Source organism: Equus quagga, chromosome 3 (assembly GCF_021613505.1).
Source record: "Equus quagga isolate Etosha38 chromosome 3, UCLA_HA_Equagga_1.0, whole genome shotgun sequence".
Lineage (NCBI taxonomy): Eukaryota > Metazoa > Chordata > Mammalia > Perissodactyla > Equidae > Equus > Equus quagga.
Window position 1 is genome coordinate 32,493,406 of NC_060269.1, and position 18,898 is coordinate 32,512,303.

The 18,898-nt window shown below is 42.4% G+C and overlaps 1 protein-coding gene across 1 annotated transcript in view; it reads right to left on the minus strand.

The window, feature by feature from the left end:
- The window catches only part of FREM3 (FRAS1 related extracellular matrix 3), an 85,811-nt gene extending 67,277 nt beyond the window's left edge, over nt 1-18,534 (minus strand). The window contains 2 exon segments of the mRNA XM_046655710.1: nt 11,606-11,695; nt 13,353-18,534. Of these exon segments, the coding sequence (XP_046511666.1) occupies nt 11,606-11,695; nt 13,353-18,534 (5,272 nt within the window).
- Between the last annotated feature and the right edge of the window lie 364 nt (nt 18,535-18,898).

Below are 18,898 nucleotides of genomic sequence, written 5' to 3' on the forward strand. Positions count from 1 at the left end.
GTTAAGAATTTTGGCCCATCACTACATTGCCTCTTGGTTCTCATGAATTTGAATTATCTGCTCATTTTTATCTATTTCTTCTGCATTCTATAATTCTCTTTGCTTTTAACTCACTCTCTTATTCCCATTGTTTTTATTTAAAATAAAACTAGAATTTTTTGGGAAATAAGAGTGAATAGACTCCAAGTAAAGCTTTCTTTGAGGCAGGTGTGAAAATGTTGTGTCACAGATTTTGATGATTTGACTACTCAGAGACATTCCTGCCTTGCTTTTGAATTCTTTGATGGATTCTAGAGAGTTTAAAATTCTAAATAAGTGTGATATTACTGTAACTGAATGTTAAGGCAGACTCATTGAATTTATGGTTAGCTCTATCACTGTCTTGGAAGCAACCTTTTTATCTCCTATTACTTTATTTTCATACCTTGCTTGAAAAAGACAGCTCACCAAAAGAGAAAATTGCTATCTATATGGATCACAAGGCAAGTATCAAGTCAAATTCAAACATTAAAATGCACAGTGTTAATCAAATTAAACACTGAATAATTTAAAAGAAAATGAAACCGTCTGATTCTGGTCTTAAGAAGAAAGTTAAATATCCACATTACATCCAGAAACTAAAAGTCTCACTCCCATATAGCTATTTAGTGTGGTTTACTGAAAAGAATTGACTTGGTTCCTCTTATGGTTCCTTTCTATGGATCATTTAATTCCACAAGCCCATTTCCTCATTTTAAAATTTGAGATAATGGAGAGTGACATCAGCATTGTAGTGGAGTGAGTTGTTCCCTTTGTCTCTCCCCTTTAAGTTACAACTGAATGGACATTCATTAACCAACAAAAGATTCCCTACACAGCACAACAGGAAGCCTGAGAGATCCATGCAGCCATATATCAGAAGTTGGGTGGACTGGATCCCCAGGAAGCAGTGGAACTGGGTGAATGGACCCAGTGGCAGCGATCTAGGTCATGGGTCCTCACACAGTGGCCAGCACAACTGTAAGAGGAGGTGGGATCAGCCTGGTCTGTGCGCCAATGCTTGCAGGAATGCCCACTGTGCCATGGTGATTCCATCTTTGGGAATGCTCCCTGCTGAGTGGTGGTGGCTCAGCCCCCATGACAGAGCCCTGCCCAGCAAGCACGGTGGCTCAGCCAAGGCACCCATGAGGGCAGAGCCAGCCTGCACATGAAATAAAGCACCCATCACCTCCTGCCTAGCATGGCAGTCAGTTGGTCCCCTGCCAAATATAGCAGTCCCACTTGCATGAGAGCAACCCACCAGTGGAGCACAGAGGCCCTACCTGTGCATGCATGCATGAGCTGCCAGGCAGCTGCAGCCAGCCCAAGTAAACACTGAGCAACCCTACTGGCACAACTTCCAGCAGATGGTGAGGGATCAGAAAACACAGTTCCTGCCAACCCCACCCAGGGGTGGCAGGTGGAATCTGTGACCTGATAGTACCACAAATGCACCAGCAAAGGATCAGTTCATCAAACAACATGAAGAACTACATAAAACTTCAGAGCAGAAGGGAAATGACAAATTTCCAGAAACCAATCCTGAAGTCACAGAAATTTACAGCCTAAAAGACAGAGAATTCAAAGTAGGTGTCATAAAGAAACTCAGTGAGTTACAAGAAAACTCAGAAAGACAGTTCAATGAGCTCAGGAGTAAAATTAATGAGCAGAAGGAATACTTCACCAAAGAGACTGAAGCTCTAAAGTAAAAAAAATGTGAGCCAGAAATTCAGGAGATGAAGAACATAATAAATGAGATAAAAAATAATCGAGAAACTGTAAAAAACAGAGCTGACACTAAGGAGGACTGAATTAGTGATTTAGAGGATAGAAACATAGACTTGCTTCAGGTGTAGGAGAAGAGGGAACCAAGATTTAAAGAAAACGAAGAAATTCTTCAAGAAATATCTGACTTGGGGCCAAGAAACATCTCACCCAGTGGTGCAGTGGTTAAGTTTGCACATTCTGCTTCAGTGGCCTGGGATTCACTGATTTGGATCCCAGGTGTGGACCTACCCACCGCTTGTCAAGCCATGCTGTGGCAAGCATCCCACATATAAAGTAGAGGAAGATGGGGACAGATGTTAGCTGAGGGCCAGTCTTCCTCAGCAAAAAGAGGGGGATTGGCAGCAGATGTTAGCTCAGGGTTAGTCTTCCTCAAAAAAAAAAAAGAAAGAAAGAAATATCTGGCTCAATTAGGAAAAGCAACATAAGGATTATAGGAATTCCAGAGGGAGAAGAGAAAGAGAAAGGAGCAGAGAGCTTGTTCACAGAAATAATAGGTGAGAATTTCCCAAACCTGGGGAAAGAATGGGATTTACAAGTACATGAAGCCAATAGAACTCCTAATTACATCAATGCAAAAAATCCTTCTCCAAGGCATATAATATTAAAACTGTCAAAAGACAATGACAAAGAAAAAATATTAAGGGCAGCAAGGCAGAAGAAAATAACCTAGAAAGGAACCCCTATGAGCTTTCAGTGGGTTTCTCAGCAGAAACCTTACAGGCTAGGAGAGAATGGAATGATATATTCAAAATACTGAAAGACAAAAATTTTCAGCCAAGAATACTCTATCCAGCAAAACTATCCCTCAGATGCAACAGAGAAATAAGAGCTTTCCCACATAAACAAAAGCTGAGGTTGTTCATTGCCACTAGGGCTGCCTTATAAGAAATGTTGAAAGGAGGCCTCCCATTTGAAACTAAAAAGTAAAGCTTTGCAAGCTGGGACATGGCAGAGGAGGGTAGTGGCAGATGAGATTGAGGAGGCAGCAGGCAGCCACATCCATCAGGGCTTTATTGGCAATTGCAAGATCTTTGACTTTAGCCTGAATGAGCCATTGGAGGGTTGTCAATACAAGAATGACAATGATCTGACTTAACTTGTGGAAAAGATATCTCTGTGTGAAGAATAAACTAGGGGAACAAGAATGAAGCAGACTCCAGCTAGAAGCTTATTTCAACAGTCAAGACAAAAAGAGCAGAGCCTTGGACTAGGATGGAAATGATGGCAGCACTGGGAAGTGATCAAATGCTGCATGTATTTCAAAGTTCCTATGTCTTTTATAAAACACAAAATCTACTCTAGATTATATTTAATGAGAAGACCGTAATGTATTCCAATGATGTGGGATTAAAATTTCACTACAAAAATACCTCTATCTCAGATATTGGCTTCTTACGATTACTTTTTTCATCTGATAGGTCCAGGAAAAAACTGTCTTTCTTTCCACCTGGCGTTTTGTCAATAAACCATCCTCTGTCAGAAAAAAAAAAAAATGTAAAGCTTTGCAAAACCTTGAGCAAGAAGATAAATAGACAGAATCAGAAAATTGCAGCTATATATCAGAATAGATTAGTAAACACTTAATTATAACATATGAGATAAAGGGAAGGAAAGCATAAAAAATAACTATAACCATTTCAATTTAGTCACAAACTCACAACACAAAAAAGAATAATTTGTGACAACAATAACTCAGAAGGGGAAGAGAAAAGGGATGAAACTTGCTTAGGCTAATGGAGATAAGTGGCTATCAGAAAATGGACTATCTTGGGGCCGGCCCAGTTCCTGAGTGGTTAAGTTCATGTGCTCTGCTTCAGCTGCCCAGGGTTTTGCTGGTTTGGATCCTGGGTGGGGACATGGCACCACTCATCAGGCCATGTTGAGGCGGCATCCCACATGCCACAACTACAAGGACCTACAACTAAAATATACAACTATGTACTGGGGGAGGGGAGGATTTGGGGAGAGAAAGCAATTAAAAAAGAGAGAGAGAGAGAAAGAAGATTGGCAATGGTTGTTAGCTCAGGTGCCAATCTTTAAAAGAAATTTAAAAAAATAAAGAAAATGGACTATCTCATTTATGAGATCTTTTATACAAACCTCATGGTAACCAATAAAAAAAAATCAGAGCAGAGCCACAAATCATAAATAAAGAGAAAGCTGAGAAAATCATCACAAAAACCACCAAAATGAAATGGCTGTCAGAAATACAAGGAAAGAGAAACAATGGAAATATAAAACAACTGGAAAACAAGAGATAAAATGGCAGTATTAAGCTCTCATATATCAATAACCAATCTAAATGTAAATGGATTGAATTCTCCAATCAAAAGACACATAGGGACTTGGTGGATTAAAAAATAAGAGCCAAAAATAAGCTGCCTCTGGCAAACACATCTCAGCTCTAAAGACAAACACAGGCTCAGAGTGAAGGGATGGAAGATGGTACTCCAAGCTAATGGCAAACAAAAGAAAGCAGGTGTTGCCATACTTAAATCGGACAAAGTAGACTTCAAGATAAAACACCCTATGAGAGACAAAGAGGGGCAGTATATAATTATAAAAGGGATATTCCACCAAGAGGACATAACAATTATAAATATATAAGCATCTAACACAGGAGTACTAAAGTATATAAAGCAACTATTAAAAGACCTAAAGGAAGAAATTGACAGCAACACAACAATAGTATGGGACCTCAACACCCCACTAACATCAATGGATAGACCCTCCAGACAGAAAGTCAATGAGGGAACAGTGGCCTTAAATGAAACACTAGACCAGATGGACTCAATCAATATATAAAGAACATTCCATCCCAAAACAGCAGACTATACATTCTTCTCAAGTGCACATGGAACATTCTTAAAGATAGACCATATCTTGGGAAACAAGGTAAGCCTCAATAAATTCAAGAAGGTTCAAATAATATCAAGCATCTTTTCAGACCACAATGCTATGAAACTAGAAATCAACTACAAGAAAAAAGCTGGGAAAGGCACAAATATGTGGAGATTAAACAACATGCTACTGAACAACCATTGGATCAATGAAGAAATCAAAGGAGAAATAAAAAAATACCTGGAGACAAATGAAAATGAAAATACACCATACCAATTCTTATGGGATGCAGCAACAGCAGTGCTAAGAGAAAAATTTATAGCAATACAGGCCTACCTCAACAAAGAAGAAAAATCTCAAATAAGTAACCTTGAATTACACCTAACAGAACCAGAAAAAGAAGAACAGACAAAGCCCAAAGTCAGCATAAGGAGAGAAATAATAAAAATTAGAGCAGAAATAAACGAAACAGAGACTAAAAAAACAATAGAAAGGATCAATGAAACTAAAGGTTGTTTGTTTGAGAAGGTAAACAAAATCGACAAACCCTTATCCAGACTCACTAAGAAAAGAAGAGAGAAGGTGCAAATAAAATTAAAAATGAAAGAGGAGAAATTAAATGGATACCACAGAAATACTAAAGATTATAAGAGAATACTATGAAAAACTGTATACTCACCAATTGGATAACCTAGAAGAAATGGGTATTCTTAGACTCATACAACCTCCCCAAATTGAATCAAGAAGAATTAGAGAATTTGAATAGACCAATCACAAGTAAAGAGAGAGAAACAGCAATCAAAAACCTCCCAAAAAACAAAAGTTGAGGACCAGATAGCTTCTCTGGAGAATTCTACCAAACATTCAAAGGAGACTTAATACCCATCCTTCTCAAACGATTCCCAAAAATTGAAGAAGATGGAATACTTCCTAACTCATTCTATGAGGCCAACATAACACTGATACCAAAACCAGGCAAGGACAACACAAAGAAGGAAAATTACAGGCCAATATCTCTGATGAACATAGATACAAAAATCCTCAACAAAATATTGGCAAATTGAATATAGCAATACATTAAAAGGATCACACACCATGACCAAGTGGGATTTATACCAGGAATGCAGCGATGGTTCAACATCAGCAAATCAATCAATGTGATACACCATATTAACAAAATGAAGAATGAAAATCATCTGACCAACTCAATAGATGCAGAGAAAGCATTTGACAAGATCCAACATCCATTTATGAGAAAAACCCTCAATAAAATGGGTATAGAAGGAAAGTATCTCAACATAATAAAGGCCATATAGACAAACTCACAGCCAACATCACTCTTAATGGTGAAAAACTGAAAGCCATCCCTCTGAGAATAGCAACAAGACAAGGGTGCCCATTCTCACCACTCCTATTCAACATAGTATTGGAAGTTTTGGTCAGAGCAATGAGGGAAGAAACAGAAATAAAAGGTATACAAATTGGAAAGGAAGAAGTAAGTCTTTTGTTGTTTGTGGACAACATGATTCTATATATAGCAAACCCTGCAGAATCCAACAGAAAACTATTAGAAGTAATCAACAACTACAGCAAAGTTGCAGGGTACAAAATCAACCTACAAAAATCTGCCACATTTCTATACACTAAAAATGAACTAGCAGAAAGAGAAGTCGAGAGTACAATTCCATTTACAATTGTAATAAAAAGAATAAAATATCTATGAATAAATTTAACCAAGGAAGTGAAAGACCTATACACTGAAAACTATAAGAAATTATTGAAAGAAATTGAAGAAGACATAAAGAAATGGAAAGATATTCCATGCTCATGGACTGGAAGAATAACCGTAGTTAAAATGTCCATATTAGCTAAAGCAATCTACAGATTCAATGCAATCCCAATCAGAATCCCAATGACATTCTTCATGGAAATAGAACAAATAATCCTAACATTTACATGGAACAACATAAGACCCTGAATAGCCAAAGCAATCCTGAGAAAAAAGAACAAAGATAGAGGCATCACAGTACCTGACTTCAAAATATACTACAAAGCTGTAGTAATCAAAACAGCATGGTACTGGCACCAAAACAGACACACAGATCAATGGAACACAATTGAAAGGCCAGAAATAAAACCACACATCTATGGATAGCTAATCTTTGACAAAGGAGCCAAGAGCATACAATGGAGAAAGGAAAGTCTCTTCATAAATGGTGTTGAGAAAACTGGACAGCCACATACAAAAGAATGAAAGTAGATCATTATCTTACATCATACACACAAATTAACTCAAAATGGTTTAAAGACTTGAAGATAAGACCTGAAACCATAAAACTTCTAGAAGAAAATATAGGCAATACACTCTTTGACATCAGTCTTAGCAGCATGTTTTCAATACCATGTCTACTCAGGCAAGGGAAACAGAAGAAAACATAAACAAATGGGACTACCTCAGACTAGAAAGCTTCTGCAAGGCAAAAGAAACCATGAAAAAGATGAAAACCCACCAACTGGGAAAAAATATTTGCAAATCATTTATCCAACAAGGGGTTAATTTCCAAAATACATAAAGAACTCATACAACTCAACAACAATAAACAAACCACTTGATCAAAAAATGAGCAGAGGATGTGAGCAGACATTTTTCCAAAGAAGATATACAGATGGCCAACAGGCACATGAAAACATGTTCAACATCACTAATTATTAGGGAAATGCAAATCAAACCTACAATGAGCTATCACCTTACACCTGTCAGAATGGCTATAATTAACAAAACAAAAAATAACAAATGTTGGAGAAGATGTGGAGGAAAGGGAACCCTCATACACAGCTGGTGGCAAAGCAAACTGGTGCAGCTACTGTGGAAGAGAGTATGGAGATTTCTCAAAAAATTAAAAATAGAAATACTGTACCATCCAGCTATCCCACTACTGGGTACTTATTCAAAGAACATAAAATCAAAATACAAAGAGGTTTATACACTCCTGTGTTCATTGCAGCATTATTCACAATAGCCAAGACATGGAAGCAACCCAAGTGCCCATCAACTGATGAATGGATAAAGAAGATGTGGTGTACATATATATATATATATATACACACACACAATGGAATACTACTCAGCTATAAAAAAGACAAAATTGTCCCATTTGCAACAACATGGATGGAACTTGAGGGTATGATGTTAAGTGAAATAAGTCAGACAGAGAAAGACAAATACTACATCATTTCATTTGTATGTGAAAGATAAACACATGGATAGAGATAACAGATTAGTGATTACCAGAGGGGAAGAGGGTGGACAAAAGGGGAAAAGGGGCACATATGTATGGTGACAGATAAAAATTAGACTGTTGGTAGTGAGCACGATGCAGTCTATATTAACTGTTATATAATAATGTACACCTGAAATTACACAATGTTGTAACCCAACATAGCCTCAATAAAATAATTAAAAAAATAATTTCTACCTCACAGGTTGTGGTAAAGATCAAATGGAATAACATCTACAAAACTTTTTGTAAGAATATTAAGTGCCATATAAATTTAAGGTAATATGATTATATGCTAAGTGGAAAAGACCCATTCATTGTTATATGCAGTAGAGTTAGGTAAAATTTCAAGACAAATCTATGAGTATAGTGATTTAGTGAGAGGAGGATTAATGAACTTGGCAGTATGCTAATTGACACAGTTTAGAGCTTTAGAAATCTAAAATTTATTCCCTATCTTACTAGTGGCTTTCAGGACATAATGAACATAATGAAATTTACCACCAATGTTATAAAATAGACTGAGATGTTATACTGATTTAGCCTTAATCGGGATTGCAGAAATTGATGGAATATTCAAGCCAGATACAGTGTCAAAAATTTCCATCTGAAATCTCAGTTAAGCTGTGTACACAAGTATAATTATGTTCATAAGTATGTGAGAGGAAAGAAGAGAAGGAAATTCATATTTATTGGGGAATTGATATACACTAGGCATCATATTACATTTTTGGTATATGTTACTCCATTTAACCGTAGCAGAGCAAAAAGAAAAAGCCACAATTGACATAGAAAACAAAATGTGGATAGGCAAGATATTCCCGTGTGTAGGAGCTTAATGTGTAGCTGCAAAGGCTAGACCCGTGGATGTAAGTTACTTCCTCTTCCACCTTTGCCTCTTTAGTGAACTTCTAGTAAAGAAGAAACCAGTTTTTAAGCAGGCAGAGAAAAGAAACTAAGGTTTCCAGGCAGTACTCCAATAAGATAATTCACCATAACAGTTTAAAAGTTGACCTTCATAATCAACTATTCTAATTATAGATTTCCAGGAAAAAATTATTAAGCTTCTTTTCACCTAGAAGAAGAAAAATAAAAAATTTGGTATCCTAGCTGATAATTCTAATGACAATCACATTTACTGAGTGCTGCCATGTGCCAGCACTCTTCAAAGTGCCTTATGTGTGTTGATTCCTTTAACACTTGTGGTAGGCAGACTAATGGCCTGCTAACGTCCATGTCTGAATTCCCAGAACCTGAGAATATGTTAAATTACTTGGCAAAACAGAATTTGCAGATGTGATTAAGGATTTTGAGATGAGAGAGAGTAGCCTGGACTCCCCAGGTGAGTCCAATGTAATCACAGGGTTATTTTAAGTGAAAGGGGAAGGCAGGAAAGGGAGCTTCAGGGTGAAGCAGCATGAGAAGGACTCAGCCACTTCTGGCTTTGAAGATGGAGGAACGGGACAGCCTCTAGAAGCTGGAGAGGACGAGGAAATTGTAACCCTCATTAAACATTCCATTTGGGAAGTATTTTAAAAGTAGGGATATTTTAAAAGAAAAAAACATTAAGTTGACTATTGTAAAGAAATAGATTCATAGAACTTGAAAAGGTCAGATACAAAATGTTTAAAGTGAGTCTTTCATCAACGGTTGTAAACTATTCCAAGAAGTCTCATCATGGGCGGACATGAAGCTTAGCTCTGTGCACGGCACTCACAAGGCAATAAAAAAAAATCCACTGAACAAATGAATGCATAAACATTTAATTAGCTTGTGGATATGCATATGAGCAAATGCGTCCTCAAATGTTTTGGAGCGGGGCTGGCCGGTGGCGCAGCTGTTAAGTTCGCACCTTCAGCTTCTCGGTGTCCTGGGGTCCGCCGGTTCGGATCCTGGTGCAGACATGGCACCGGTTGGCACGCTATGCTGTGGTAGGAGTCCCACATATAAAGTAAAGGAAGATGGGCACGATGTTAGCTCAGGGCCAGGCTTCCTCAGCAAAAAGAGGAGGACTGGCAGTAGTTAGCTCAGGGCTAATCTTCCTCAAAAAAAAAAAAAAAGTTTCGGAGTCTGTTTGATCATTCTCATCACTTTAAATTACGAGGCGCTTCTTTGTCTGGTTAGGAAGAAGCTGTCTTTGCCCTGTTCTCGGATTTCCGTCCATGGTTTTGGCTTCCCAAAACAGAGGTAGCATAGCATTAGCGGGTAAGAGTTCTGGTTTGGAATCGGCAAGACCTGGATTTGATTCCAGCTCACCTGTTTATCACCTGTCTGAATTCAGGCAAGTCATTCAACCTGGTGTCTTCATTTTAAAATGGGCATCATAACATTTACCTCCTGTTTTGCAGTGAAGATCAAAATTATGTAATCACTGCCTGGCCCACAGAAAGCACTCACAAAAGGTAGCTGTGTAAAGCTCACGTTATTTATCAGCACAGACTGACTCTTGTTTCTGATGTTGCCCAGAAAGCAGTGTCCCTGTCGGATGTATTTCTTTTTGGGGTGTCATCCTTCTCAAAAACAGAAAGGAAAATAGTTGCTATGAACTATTTGAGCCTTACATGTGCTTTACTTGAGTGAATCAGTTTAGAAGGCTCAAATTCATCCTCACTTTTTTAGTAACTTTGATTCTTGAGAATTTGGGGAAGGAAGGAAAGATCTGTTCTTAAACTTTAAGTGAGAAGATGGACAGGAGTGATCAGTGGTTGGCAGTGTAGTTAGAAGAGAGAAAGCAGCTATTAATGGCACTTACCTTGTGCCAAATGCTTTACATATATTATCTCACTTAATCCTCTAGGCAACCCTTTGAAAGAAGTGTGAAGACCACCATTTTATACACGGGGAAATGAACCACAGAGAGGACAAGGTCACACGGGGCAAGATGGGATTCCAACTCAGTATACCATGTGGCCTTTCAGCCAGGACTGCTTTCCAATAAATACAGTCCTGACTGATTACACATAATTTAGGAAGAAAATGCATGCTGCTTAAAGGGAATGAGTAATGATTTATACTAAAAGAGGTTATTGAGTGGCAAGCAGCACATGGACATAATTTCTGCAATTATCCTGTCATACTGCAAAATGAGTTTTCTTTGACCACATAATGCACATATTCCTAGCTGTGTAAAGAAAGTGCCTTCTGTTAACTAGTTGCTGACCATTATGTTACTCTGAAGACACTAAACAGACATAGATGAAGCATAAATAGGCAATTTTTAAAGCGAGTTTTCCTCTATGCCAATAAATATATTTTTCACCCCATCCAGGAAGATTACACACCTGAGATCAAGGAACCACTAAGATTCAGTTCTAGAGCTGAAAATTCTAACGAAATCTAAAGGTGGATTTTCCAGTTTGTTTCAGAATGATAGAAACCACCTGCAGGATTCTCAGAAGCCCCTGAAGAGAAATGTACTTGCCTATAGGAAGTCACACAGAATCCAAGTCAGGTAAAATGCTTCATATCTAATTATTGAACGTCCTCATTCTTTGCCCTTCCTAAAAAGCAATTGTCAAGACTCATTTGGCATAGGACCGGAAATAAAACAAAAATCACACATTTATTGATATTATGACATTATTGATTGTGATTACTATATAAACGATTTAATTTTATTTCAATTTCATATTGATTTTAATGAACTAAGACTCACTTTCAAGGTTTCAATATTGGCTTACCATTGTCTTCAACAGAGAGGTAGAAGACGTCTTCTGTTGCCTTGCTGCCTTCGTTCAAGATGTAGCGCATCCTCATCTCGTCAATGTCAGCTAATAAAAGAGTGAGCATCTTACAGGTCATAAAGGCACAGTAGATAATGAGTATGTTAAGAATTTCAGTGTTTTAATAGGTCATAAAAATACTACAACAAATAAAACTTAAAATGATTAAATGAAGACGAATCTAAATTTTCAAAAATGATTAAATGAACACTAATCTAACTTTTTCTGAAAGTTACAATGGCAAAAATAGAACTTTAGTTTAAAACTTTGTTACTGTGCTCCTATGTGCTCAATCTCTGTGATCATGCCCAACAAGAAGGCCATTCTACCTATGTGTGGTTCACAACATCCTTGCCTCTATGGAGAGCTGAGTCTACCCGGTTTTTGGTCATCTGTACAAGTATGGAGCTTGGCATAATGGTGGAGACTCATTAATTACTTGTTGAAATGAATTAAACAAGAATAACTACTGTATTCTAAGATACAAGAAAATGAGAATAAAATCATGATATTTTTCTATTGCCTATTCTCCTGGATTTTCAAGAATTTATCAATTGGGTCTATAATTGTGTTTTTGTATTGGTAATTATTAGTATTTTAAAGACAATTTACATTTTGGGGATATTTATTTGTAAGAACAATTCTTATGGAACCACATACGATTTCAATTGCTTTAGAAGCAATTCTGAAAATGTGGCTAACCTATTTTTTAAATATCCTTCATGAGTTTTACTCTAAGATTGCATCTAGGTTTGTATGTATGTTTTGTGGGAAACTGCCCGCATCTCTTGACATCTCATATATAGAGCTACATAAAAAAAGTTTGAAGACAATGTAAAGAGCAGCTAAAAGACCCCAGGTGTCACATCACCTAGGAGAGCTCAGGGACCTGCCTCTAGTTCACCATTAGTATGAACAACAAATATCAAAGAAAAATGGTCTTTAAAACGTGGGAAACTTAGTTCTATGCTTTTTATTTAGAGGCAGAAAGTACATTTGAATAGTATAATAACGTGCAGCATAATACTAATATTCAAAATGTAAATACCAAATATCATCTTTAGAAGTCTAGACTTACTGAAAAACTATGCACATCATGCCTAGATAGGTCATTCTTTACTTAAAATTAAAAATTAAGCTGATATGATCAAAATTAATGCAACCTTATCCTACAATATTTCAGGAGCCGAAGCTGTCTTCCTGCATTTTGCAGTTTTAAGGCATAACTACCACCCTTGTTAAATGTCTGAGGGTTCCTTTTTTATTTTTGAGGAAGATTAGCCCTGAGCTAGCTACTGCCAGTCCTCCTCTTTTTGCTGAGGAAGACTGGCCCTGAGCTAACATCTGTGCCCATCTTCCTCTACTTTATATGTGGACGTCTATCGCAGCATGGCGTGCCAAGCGGTGCCATGTCTGCACCTGGGATCCGAACCAATGAACCCCGGGCCGCTGAGAAGCAGAAGGTGCGAACTTAACCGCTGCACCACGGGGCCGGCCCTGAGGGTTCCTTTTAAATGGGGATTCTGATGAAACAATTGAAAAAGGTCTTGTTGCCATTTTCATTACAAGAATAATTTCACATTCCATTGTATTTCCCTAGAATCAGAATCTTTCTGCAAATGGGCTGAGGTCAGGACAATTTTACACAGAGCTGAGAGATCTGATCCACTCAAGGAGAGGGACAGAGGGGACATTGTACACTAACCTTGTGTAAACACTCGCGTGCTCTCGTTTCCAAGGCCAGCGTTGATAATGAAGCCATGCTCTGGTCCTCTGGTCACTTTATACTTCAGGAGCCTGTGGGGGCCATCCTGATGCTCTGCCTTCAGAGACTTGTTGGTAATCAGGAAGTCCACGTGTCCAGTGTGAAGGTGCTTCAAGGCTGGGGCTCCCCTGTTAAAGGCAATCTGAGGGAGCCTGTTGTCTAGAGGGCATATGTGGATCTTCATTACCTGAGGTTTGTGTGTCTCCAGGGCAGTGTCTGGGAAGACATAGAAATCAGCATGAGTGCCATCTGTCACAGTCAAGGAGAAGCTGTCTTCAGTCGTCTCACTGCCATTGTGCCAATAGCTAATCAAGTTCTCGTTCAGGTCCCGTTTGGTGAAGGTGGTCACAGGATGGCTGCCATTATACAAAATCTTGCCGTGGAAGGGGACCTGGGTGATGCTAAAGAGGAGAAGATCATCTGGGGTATCCTTGTCTTCCGCTGTCAACTCAAAGGGAGTGATCAGCTTGCTTTCCCCTTCCTGCAATATTAGTTTATGGATGGTCAAGATAGGTTTCTTATTGTCCACATCTGTGATGAAGATCCTGATGGTTCGGAACACAGGGTTGTGTCCATCAGTCACTTGAAACTCAAAGCTGTCCATCTTTATCTCATCATTTGAAGTGTGGACATAGAATAGTTTGTTGCCAGCCAACTGAAGCTGAGTGAAAGAGGCAATGGGTTCCCCAGGGTGGTCAGAACTTTCTAAGTGCCCCAGGCTAGGAGCCTGTGTGATGCTAAAGTGAAGCTGTTCATCAGAGCTGTTGATGTCACTGGTGCTAAGTAGATCAGTGGTGAGGGCCACTCTGCCACCTTCTGTCAAAGTGACCCCTTTGCTGATGACCTTAAGGAAGACCCTGTCCAAGCTGCCAATGGTGACATAGAAGTAGTGGTATATCAAATGGTTAACACCATCAGTCACATCAAACTTGATAAGGTCAAGAACTCCTTCTTGGCCTGTGTGGGTGTAACAGATGAGGCCTCTGTCAATCTCATCCTGGGTAAAGTTCATTCCCAGGGTGAGGTTGTTCCTCACTTCCCCTTTGGGTTGTCTCAGTCTCTGTAGAAGCCCTTGTTGAGGCCCAGAACGGAGGACAAAACTGAGGCGTTTATCATCTGAGTCAAGATCTGTGGCCTTGAGGACCTGATTTGTGATGACTGCAGTGTGTCCAGTCTCTAATTCCAGCCCACCATTGATGGTGAGCCGAGGGGTCTCATCATCTACCAGGATCACCACAATGGGTACCTTCCTGTGGGTAGTATGCTTGCCATCACTCAGCCAGACCTCAAAACTGTCCTCTGAGGTCTCAGAGTCATCATGCTCATACACAATGGTGGAGGCCTCCTGGATCTCCTGTAAGGTGAAGCTGTGGATGGGCTGGCTGCCTGTGGCCAGCTGCCGTATGATTCGTCCATGTCGAGGGAGGGCTGTGAGTTGAAAGTGAAGCTCATTTGGTGGCAAGTCAGCATCTGCCCCATTGAGCAGTGGGGTGTCTATGACCAGGCTCATCCCCTCTAATACCACAAACTTACGGGCAAAAAGTTCAGGCTGCTCATCATTGGTGGGTAAGATGATTATAGGGAAGAAGATATTTGGGGAGAAGTTAATGCCATCAGAGCAATAAAAGATAAATTGATCTTCTTGTGGCTCTACCCCCTTGTGGATACTTTGTATGTAATTGATATGCATCATCTGGACATCTCTGATGGAGAAAGCACTGATGGGGCTACCAGCCTGTGACACTTCTGAGCCAGGAGCTGGTGCAATATTTTCCAGGTAGCCAGAGGCTGGCTGACCAGTCACTGTGCATAGGATTTCATCTTGGGGAGTGTCCACATCTTCAATATTGAGATGTTCTAAGGTCAAGGGGCTCTTCCCACCTTCATAAACAACGTATGCCTCTCTCACCAAGACCTTGGGGACCACGTTGTCCACAGGCAGCACTATCACTTGCACCTGCACTCTCTCCACTATGCTGTCCCCAACCACCCATTGATAAGAACCCTTGGAGACAGCAAAGCTGAAGGTATCATGTTGCTTCTGGAAACCAACTTCACCTCCAGTGTGGACGTAGACTACTGCCCCACTAATGAGGTCCTCTTGAGTGAATTGTTCTGTGGATAATCCATTCACCAGAATAGTGCCCAACTGGGGACTGTTTTCCATGATGAAAGACAGCATCAAGTCTCTTGTGCCCTTCCTTTTGCCATGGATGATACCCATGGTAATCTCAGTGGCTCTGTTTTCCAGTACATCTATGGAAACATCTAATAATGAACTACCTGGAAAAGAGATCCTGGGACTTCTGTCAGCTGCAGTGGGATGCACAGAAATCTTGACAGTGATGGGTACGTGGTGTACCCTGTCACTTACCTCCAGATGGAAGGTGTCACTGGTACTCTGGTCTCTGCTGTGCTGGTAAGAGACACTCCCATTAATAATATCAGCTTGCCTAAAAGATTCCCCCAGGACCATACATTTTTTTAAGTACTGCAAGTGTCCATGTTGGGGACCCCAGACTAACATGAAGACAATCTGGTCAATGTCTGTGTCAGGGTCTGTAACATCCAGCTCATTACTGCTGAGGATAAAGCTTTCTCCCTCTAAGACAGTAAAGCCTCTGTTGGTAACTACTGGAGGCTGATTGTCCACAGGCTTCAGGAATAATGTGAATGTGCCTGTTATACTGTTGCCTGCAGCATCCTTCACCTGGTAGGTGAACTGCACAACCCGTGGTACAATACCCAGCTTCTTCTGTGGAGGCTGGTAGGCGACTTTGTGGTGATTCACCTGGGCCTGGGTAAAGTGCACGATGGGTGTGTCTGGTGAATCAGTAAGCACAATGTCTCCAGCCTGGACTGGGTGGTTGCCATCTGTGTCAGTTGGAGGTGTCAATAGGGTGTACCATAGGTTCTGGTCATCTGAGTCCTGGTCAATGTATTGGAGGAATTTCTTCTGGAAGTGAGTGAGTTGATATTCTTGCACAGTCATTTCAAGGGTAGTTCCTGGAAAAAGCTCGGGACTCTGCAGATCCACTGGTTGAACCTTGATGGTGAAGAAGTGCTGCTTGGATAGATTGGGAGGGTCATGGTCATCCTGCACATGGAAAGTCAGCTGGGTCATAACAGATTGAGGGCTATGGGGTCCAAGATGGTGGTAGAAGACTTTCCCTTCCATTATGTCTCGCTGAAGCCACTCAGTCACTACCGTCTCATAAAGTCCTTCCTTTCCCACATAATGCCAGTCTTCCTCTTCGGAGGACAGAGGTGGTTCAACCTGCCGCAGCAGCGTCTCCCCCAGGAGCTGACTTGAGTGGGAGGAACCAGCAGCCAGATCCCACCCTCTTTCTTCCTCTTTTTCTTCCAGAGGCTGGTCCTCCAGCACAAAGCAGATGGTTGAGTCCTCAGAGTCAATATCTGTAGCACTCAGGACAAAGGGGGAGATCTGGACCACCTGCCCTTCAGTCACTGAGAGCCCAGTGTTAGCACTGACCATTGGTGGTTCATCATCAACAGGTATAATGGTGACCGGGAAGAGGAATTCCACCTGGTTGTGCCCATCCTTCATCTGGAAGATGATGTTGTCACTGTAGGTGTCACTGCCATCATGCTGGTACACCACTCGCCCTGCTGCCAGGTCCACTGGTGTGAAATGCTTGCACCCAGCAGGTGCCCCAAGCACCACTAGCTGCCCATGTCTCAAGCCCCTGACTGCAGCTACTTTCACCTCCTCCAGGTTAGAATTATCACTGATTTGAAGGTTGTGGGCACTGGATAGGGGACTTGACTGACCTTCAAAAAGCAGTAGTCCCTGGTTATAGCTAGCCACTGGGGCCAAGATGTTCATGGACTTCACTAGCACCATGAAGGCAAAGGGGTCTGAGGTGGCGCCATCTCTGTCCATCACCTCCAGCTCCAGCTGGAAGAGGTGCTCCCCATCCAATTTCTCTGTAGGCGGCTGGTAGGCAATTGTTAGTTCCCGCAGCTCCCTCTGGGTGAAGAAGGAGACTGGAAGGCCCAGGGGGTCGTCAGTGCTGACCAAGTAGCCCTGCTGCCCTGAAGTAGTTGTGGGGGCATTGAGAACGTTGAAGACCAGGTCATCAGGGTCAGACTCCATATCCTCCGCAGCTAGTGCATCAGGCGTCAGAGCCGTCAGCAGAAACTGATCGACCTCCATCATCATCAGGGCCTCAAAGCTGGGCTTGGGCGTGGTGTTCTCGGCTCCCTCGAGGATCCTCACCAGAAGCTGGAAGTGCTCACGGAGCAGCACCTCCACCGACCCAGCTCCTCGGTCCTCTCGCCCTAGCAGCTCCACCACCATGGGCACATAGTCCCGGTTGGGCGAGGGGGTGGTGGCGGTGTGCTGGTAGCGCACGCCGGCCCGGACAAAAGCTTCACAGTCTATGCCCTTGCCTCTGGTGAGAGGGACCCCCACGGCGTCCACCAAACGCCCGTACCTGGGCAGTGGGCCGCCCTCGGGTGGAAGAGGGATGAGCCGGCACCTGCGGGCGCTCGCGGCTCCGGACTCCAGGGAGGCGAAGTCCAGCACTCTCCTGTCGATGGCCGGGCTCCAGCCCCGCAGCTTCTCCACCGCCAAAGGCCCGTTGCGCGTTACCAGCTCCAAGTGGGAGAAGACCACGACCACCGCCACCGTGAACCGCAGCGCCAGCGTGTAAGTCGGGGTTTCGCAGAGCAGCTGCAGCCGCACCCGGGCGCGTCCGGAGCTGCGGGAACCGAAGTGAGTGTACCGGACCTGGCGGGGCCCGAAGGCGCAGGGGAAGCGGCGCGGGCAGAGCGCGCCGTGGTGCAGAGGCAGGGCGTCCAGCACCGTCACCTCGCACCGGTCCCCCGGCTGCACTCGAATCACCAGGTCCCGGAGCGGGTCGAGCCAAAGCGAGCGCCCTACGGGCACCCGGAACACAGGGTTGGTGATCAGGACGCTGGGACCGTCGCGGCTGCTGCAACCAAGTGCGCCCCAGGTGGGCAGGTGGAGCACCGGGTGAGGTTCAGTCCCAGGCGAGAGTACCTGTCCCCGTAGCACGGGGCAGTTCAGGAGCAGGTAGGCTAACGCCGCGACAAGCTGGCGAGGCGTAGCAGCAGGACGCCGAGATGTCCCAGCCATGGGACCTTGGAGCTGGGATGCCCGGAGGGTAGCCTGTCCAAAGAGGGGCCCCGCTCAGCTGCAGGTGCAGGCGGTGGAGGTGGTGGCTGCTGTCCAGTCCGGAACCGATGCAAGGACGCAGCAGGAGACAGCGGCTAAGCTTCAGCTGCAGCAGGTAAAAGCAGCTGGCGGGAAGGGGCTCTGCCCACCTTCTGCCCCGCCCCCGTCCCAGGTCTCTCCTCTGCTGGCGCCAGGGGCCCCCAGATACGCCCCAGCTCCCCGACACGTAGCGAGGGTGCAGGAGTTCTTCCCTTTGCTTCTTGGTGATTTTACCCGCGCTGCCTTCCTGACCTTCGCAGCCAGGGTGTGGCCGCCACCGTGCAGC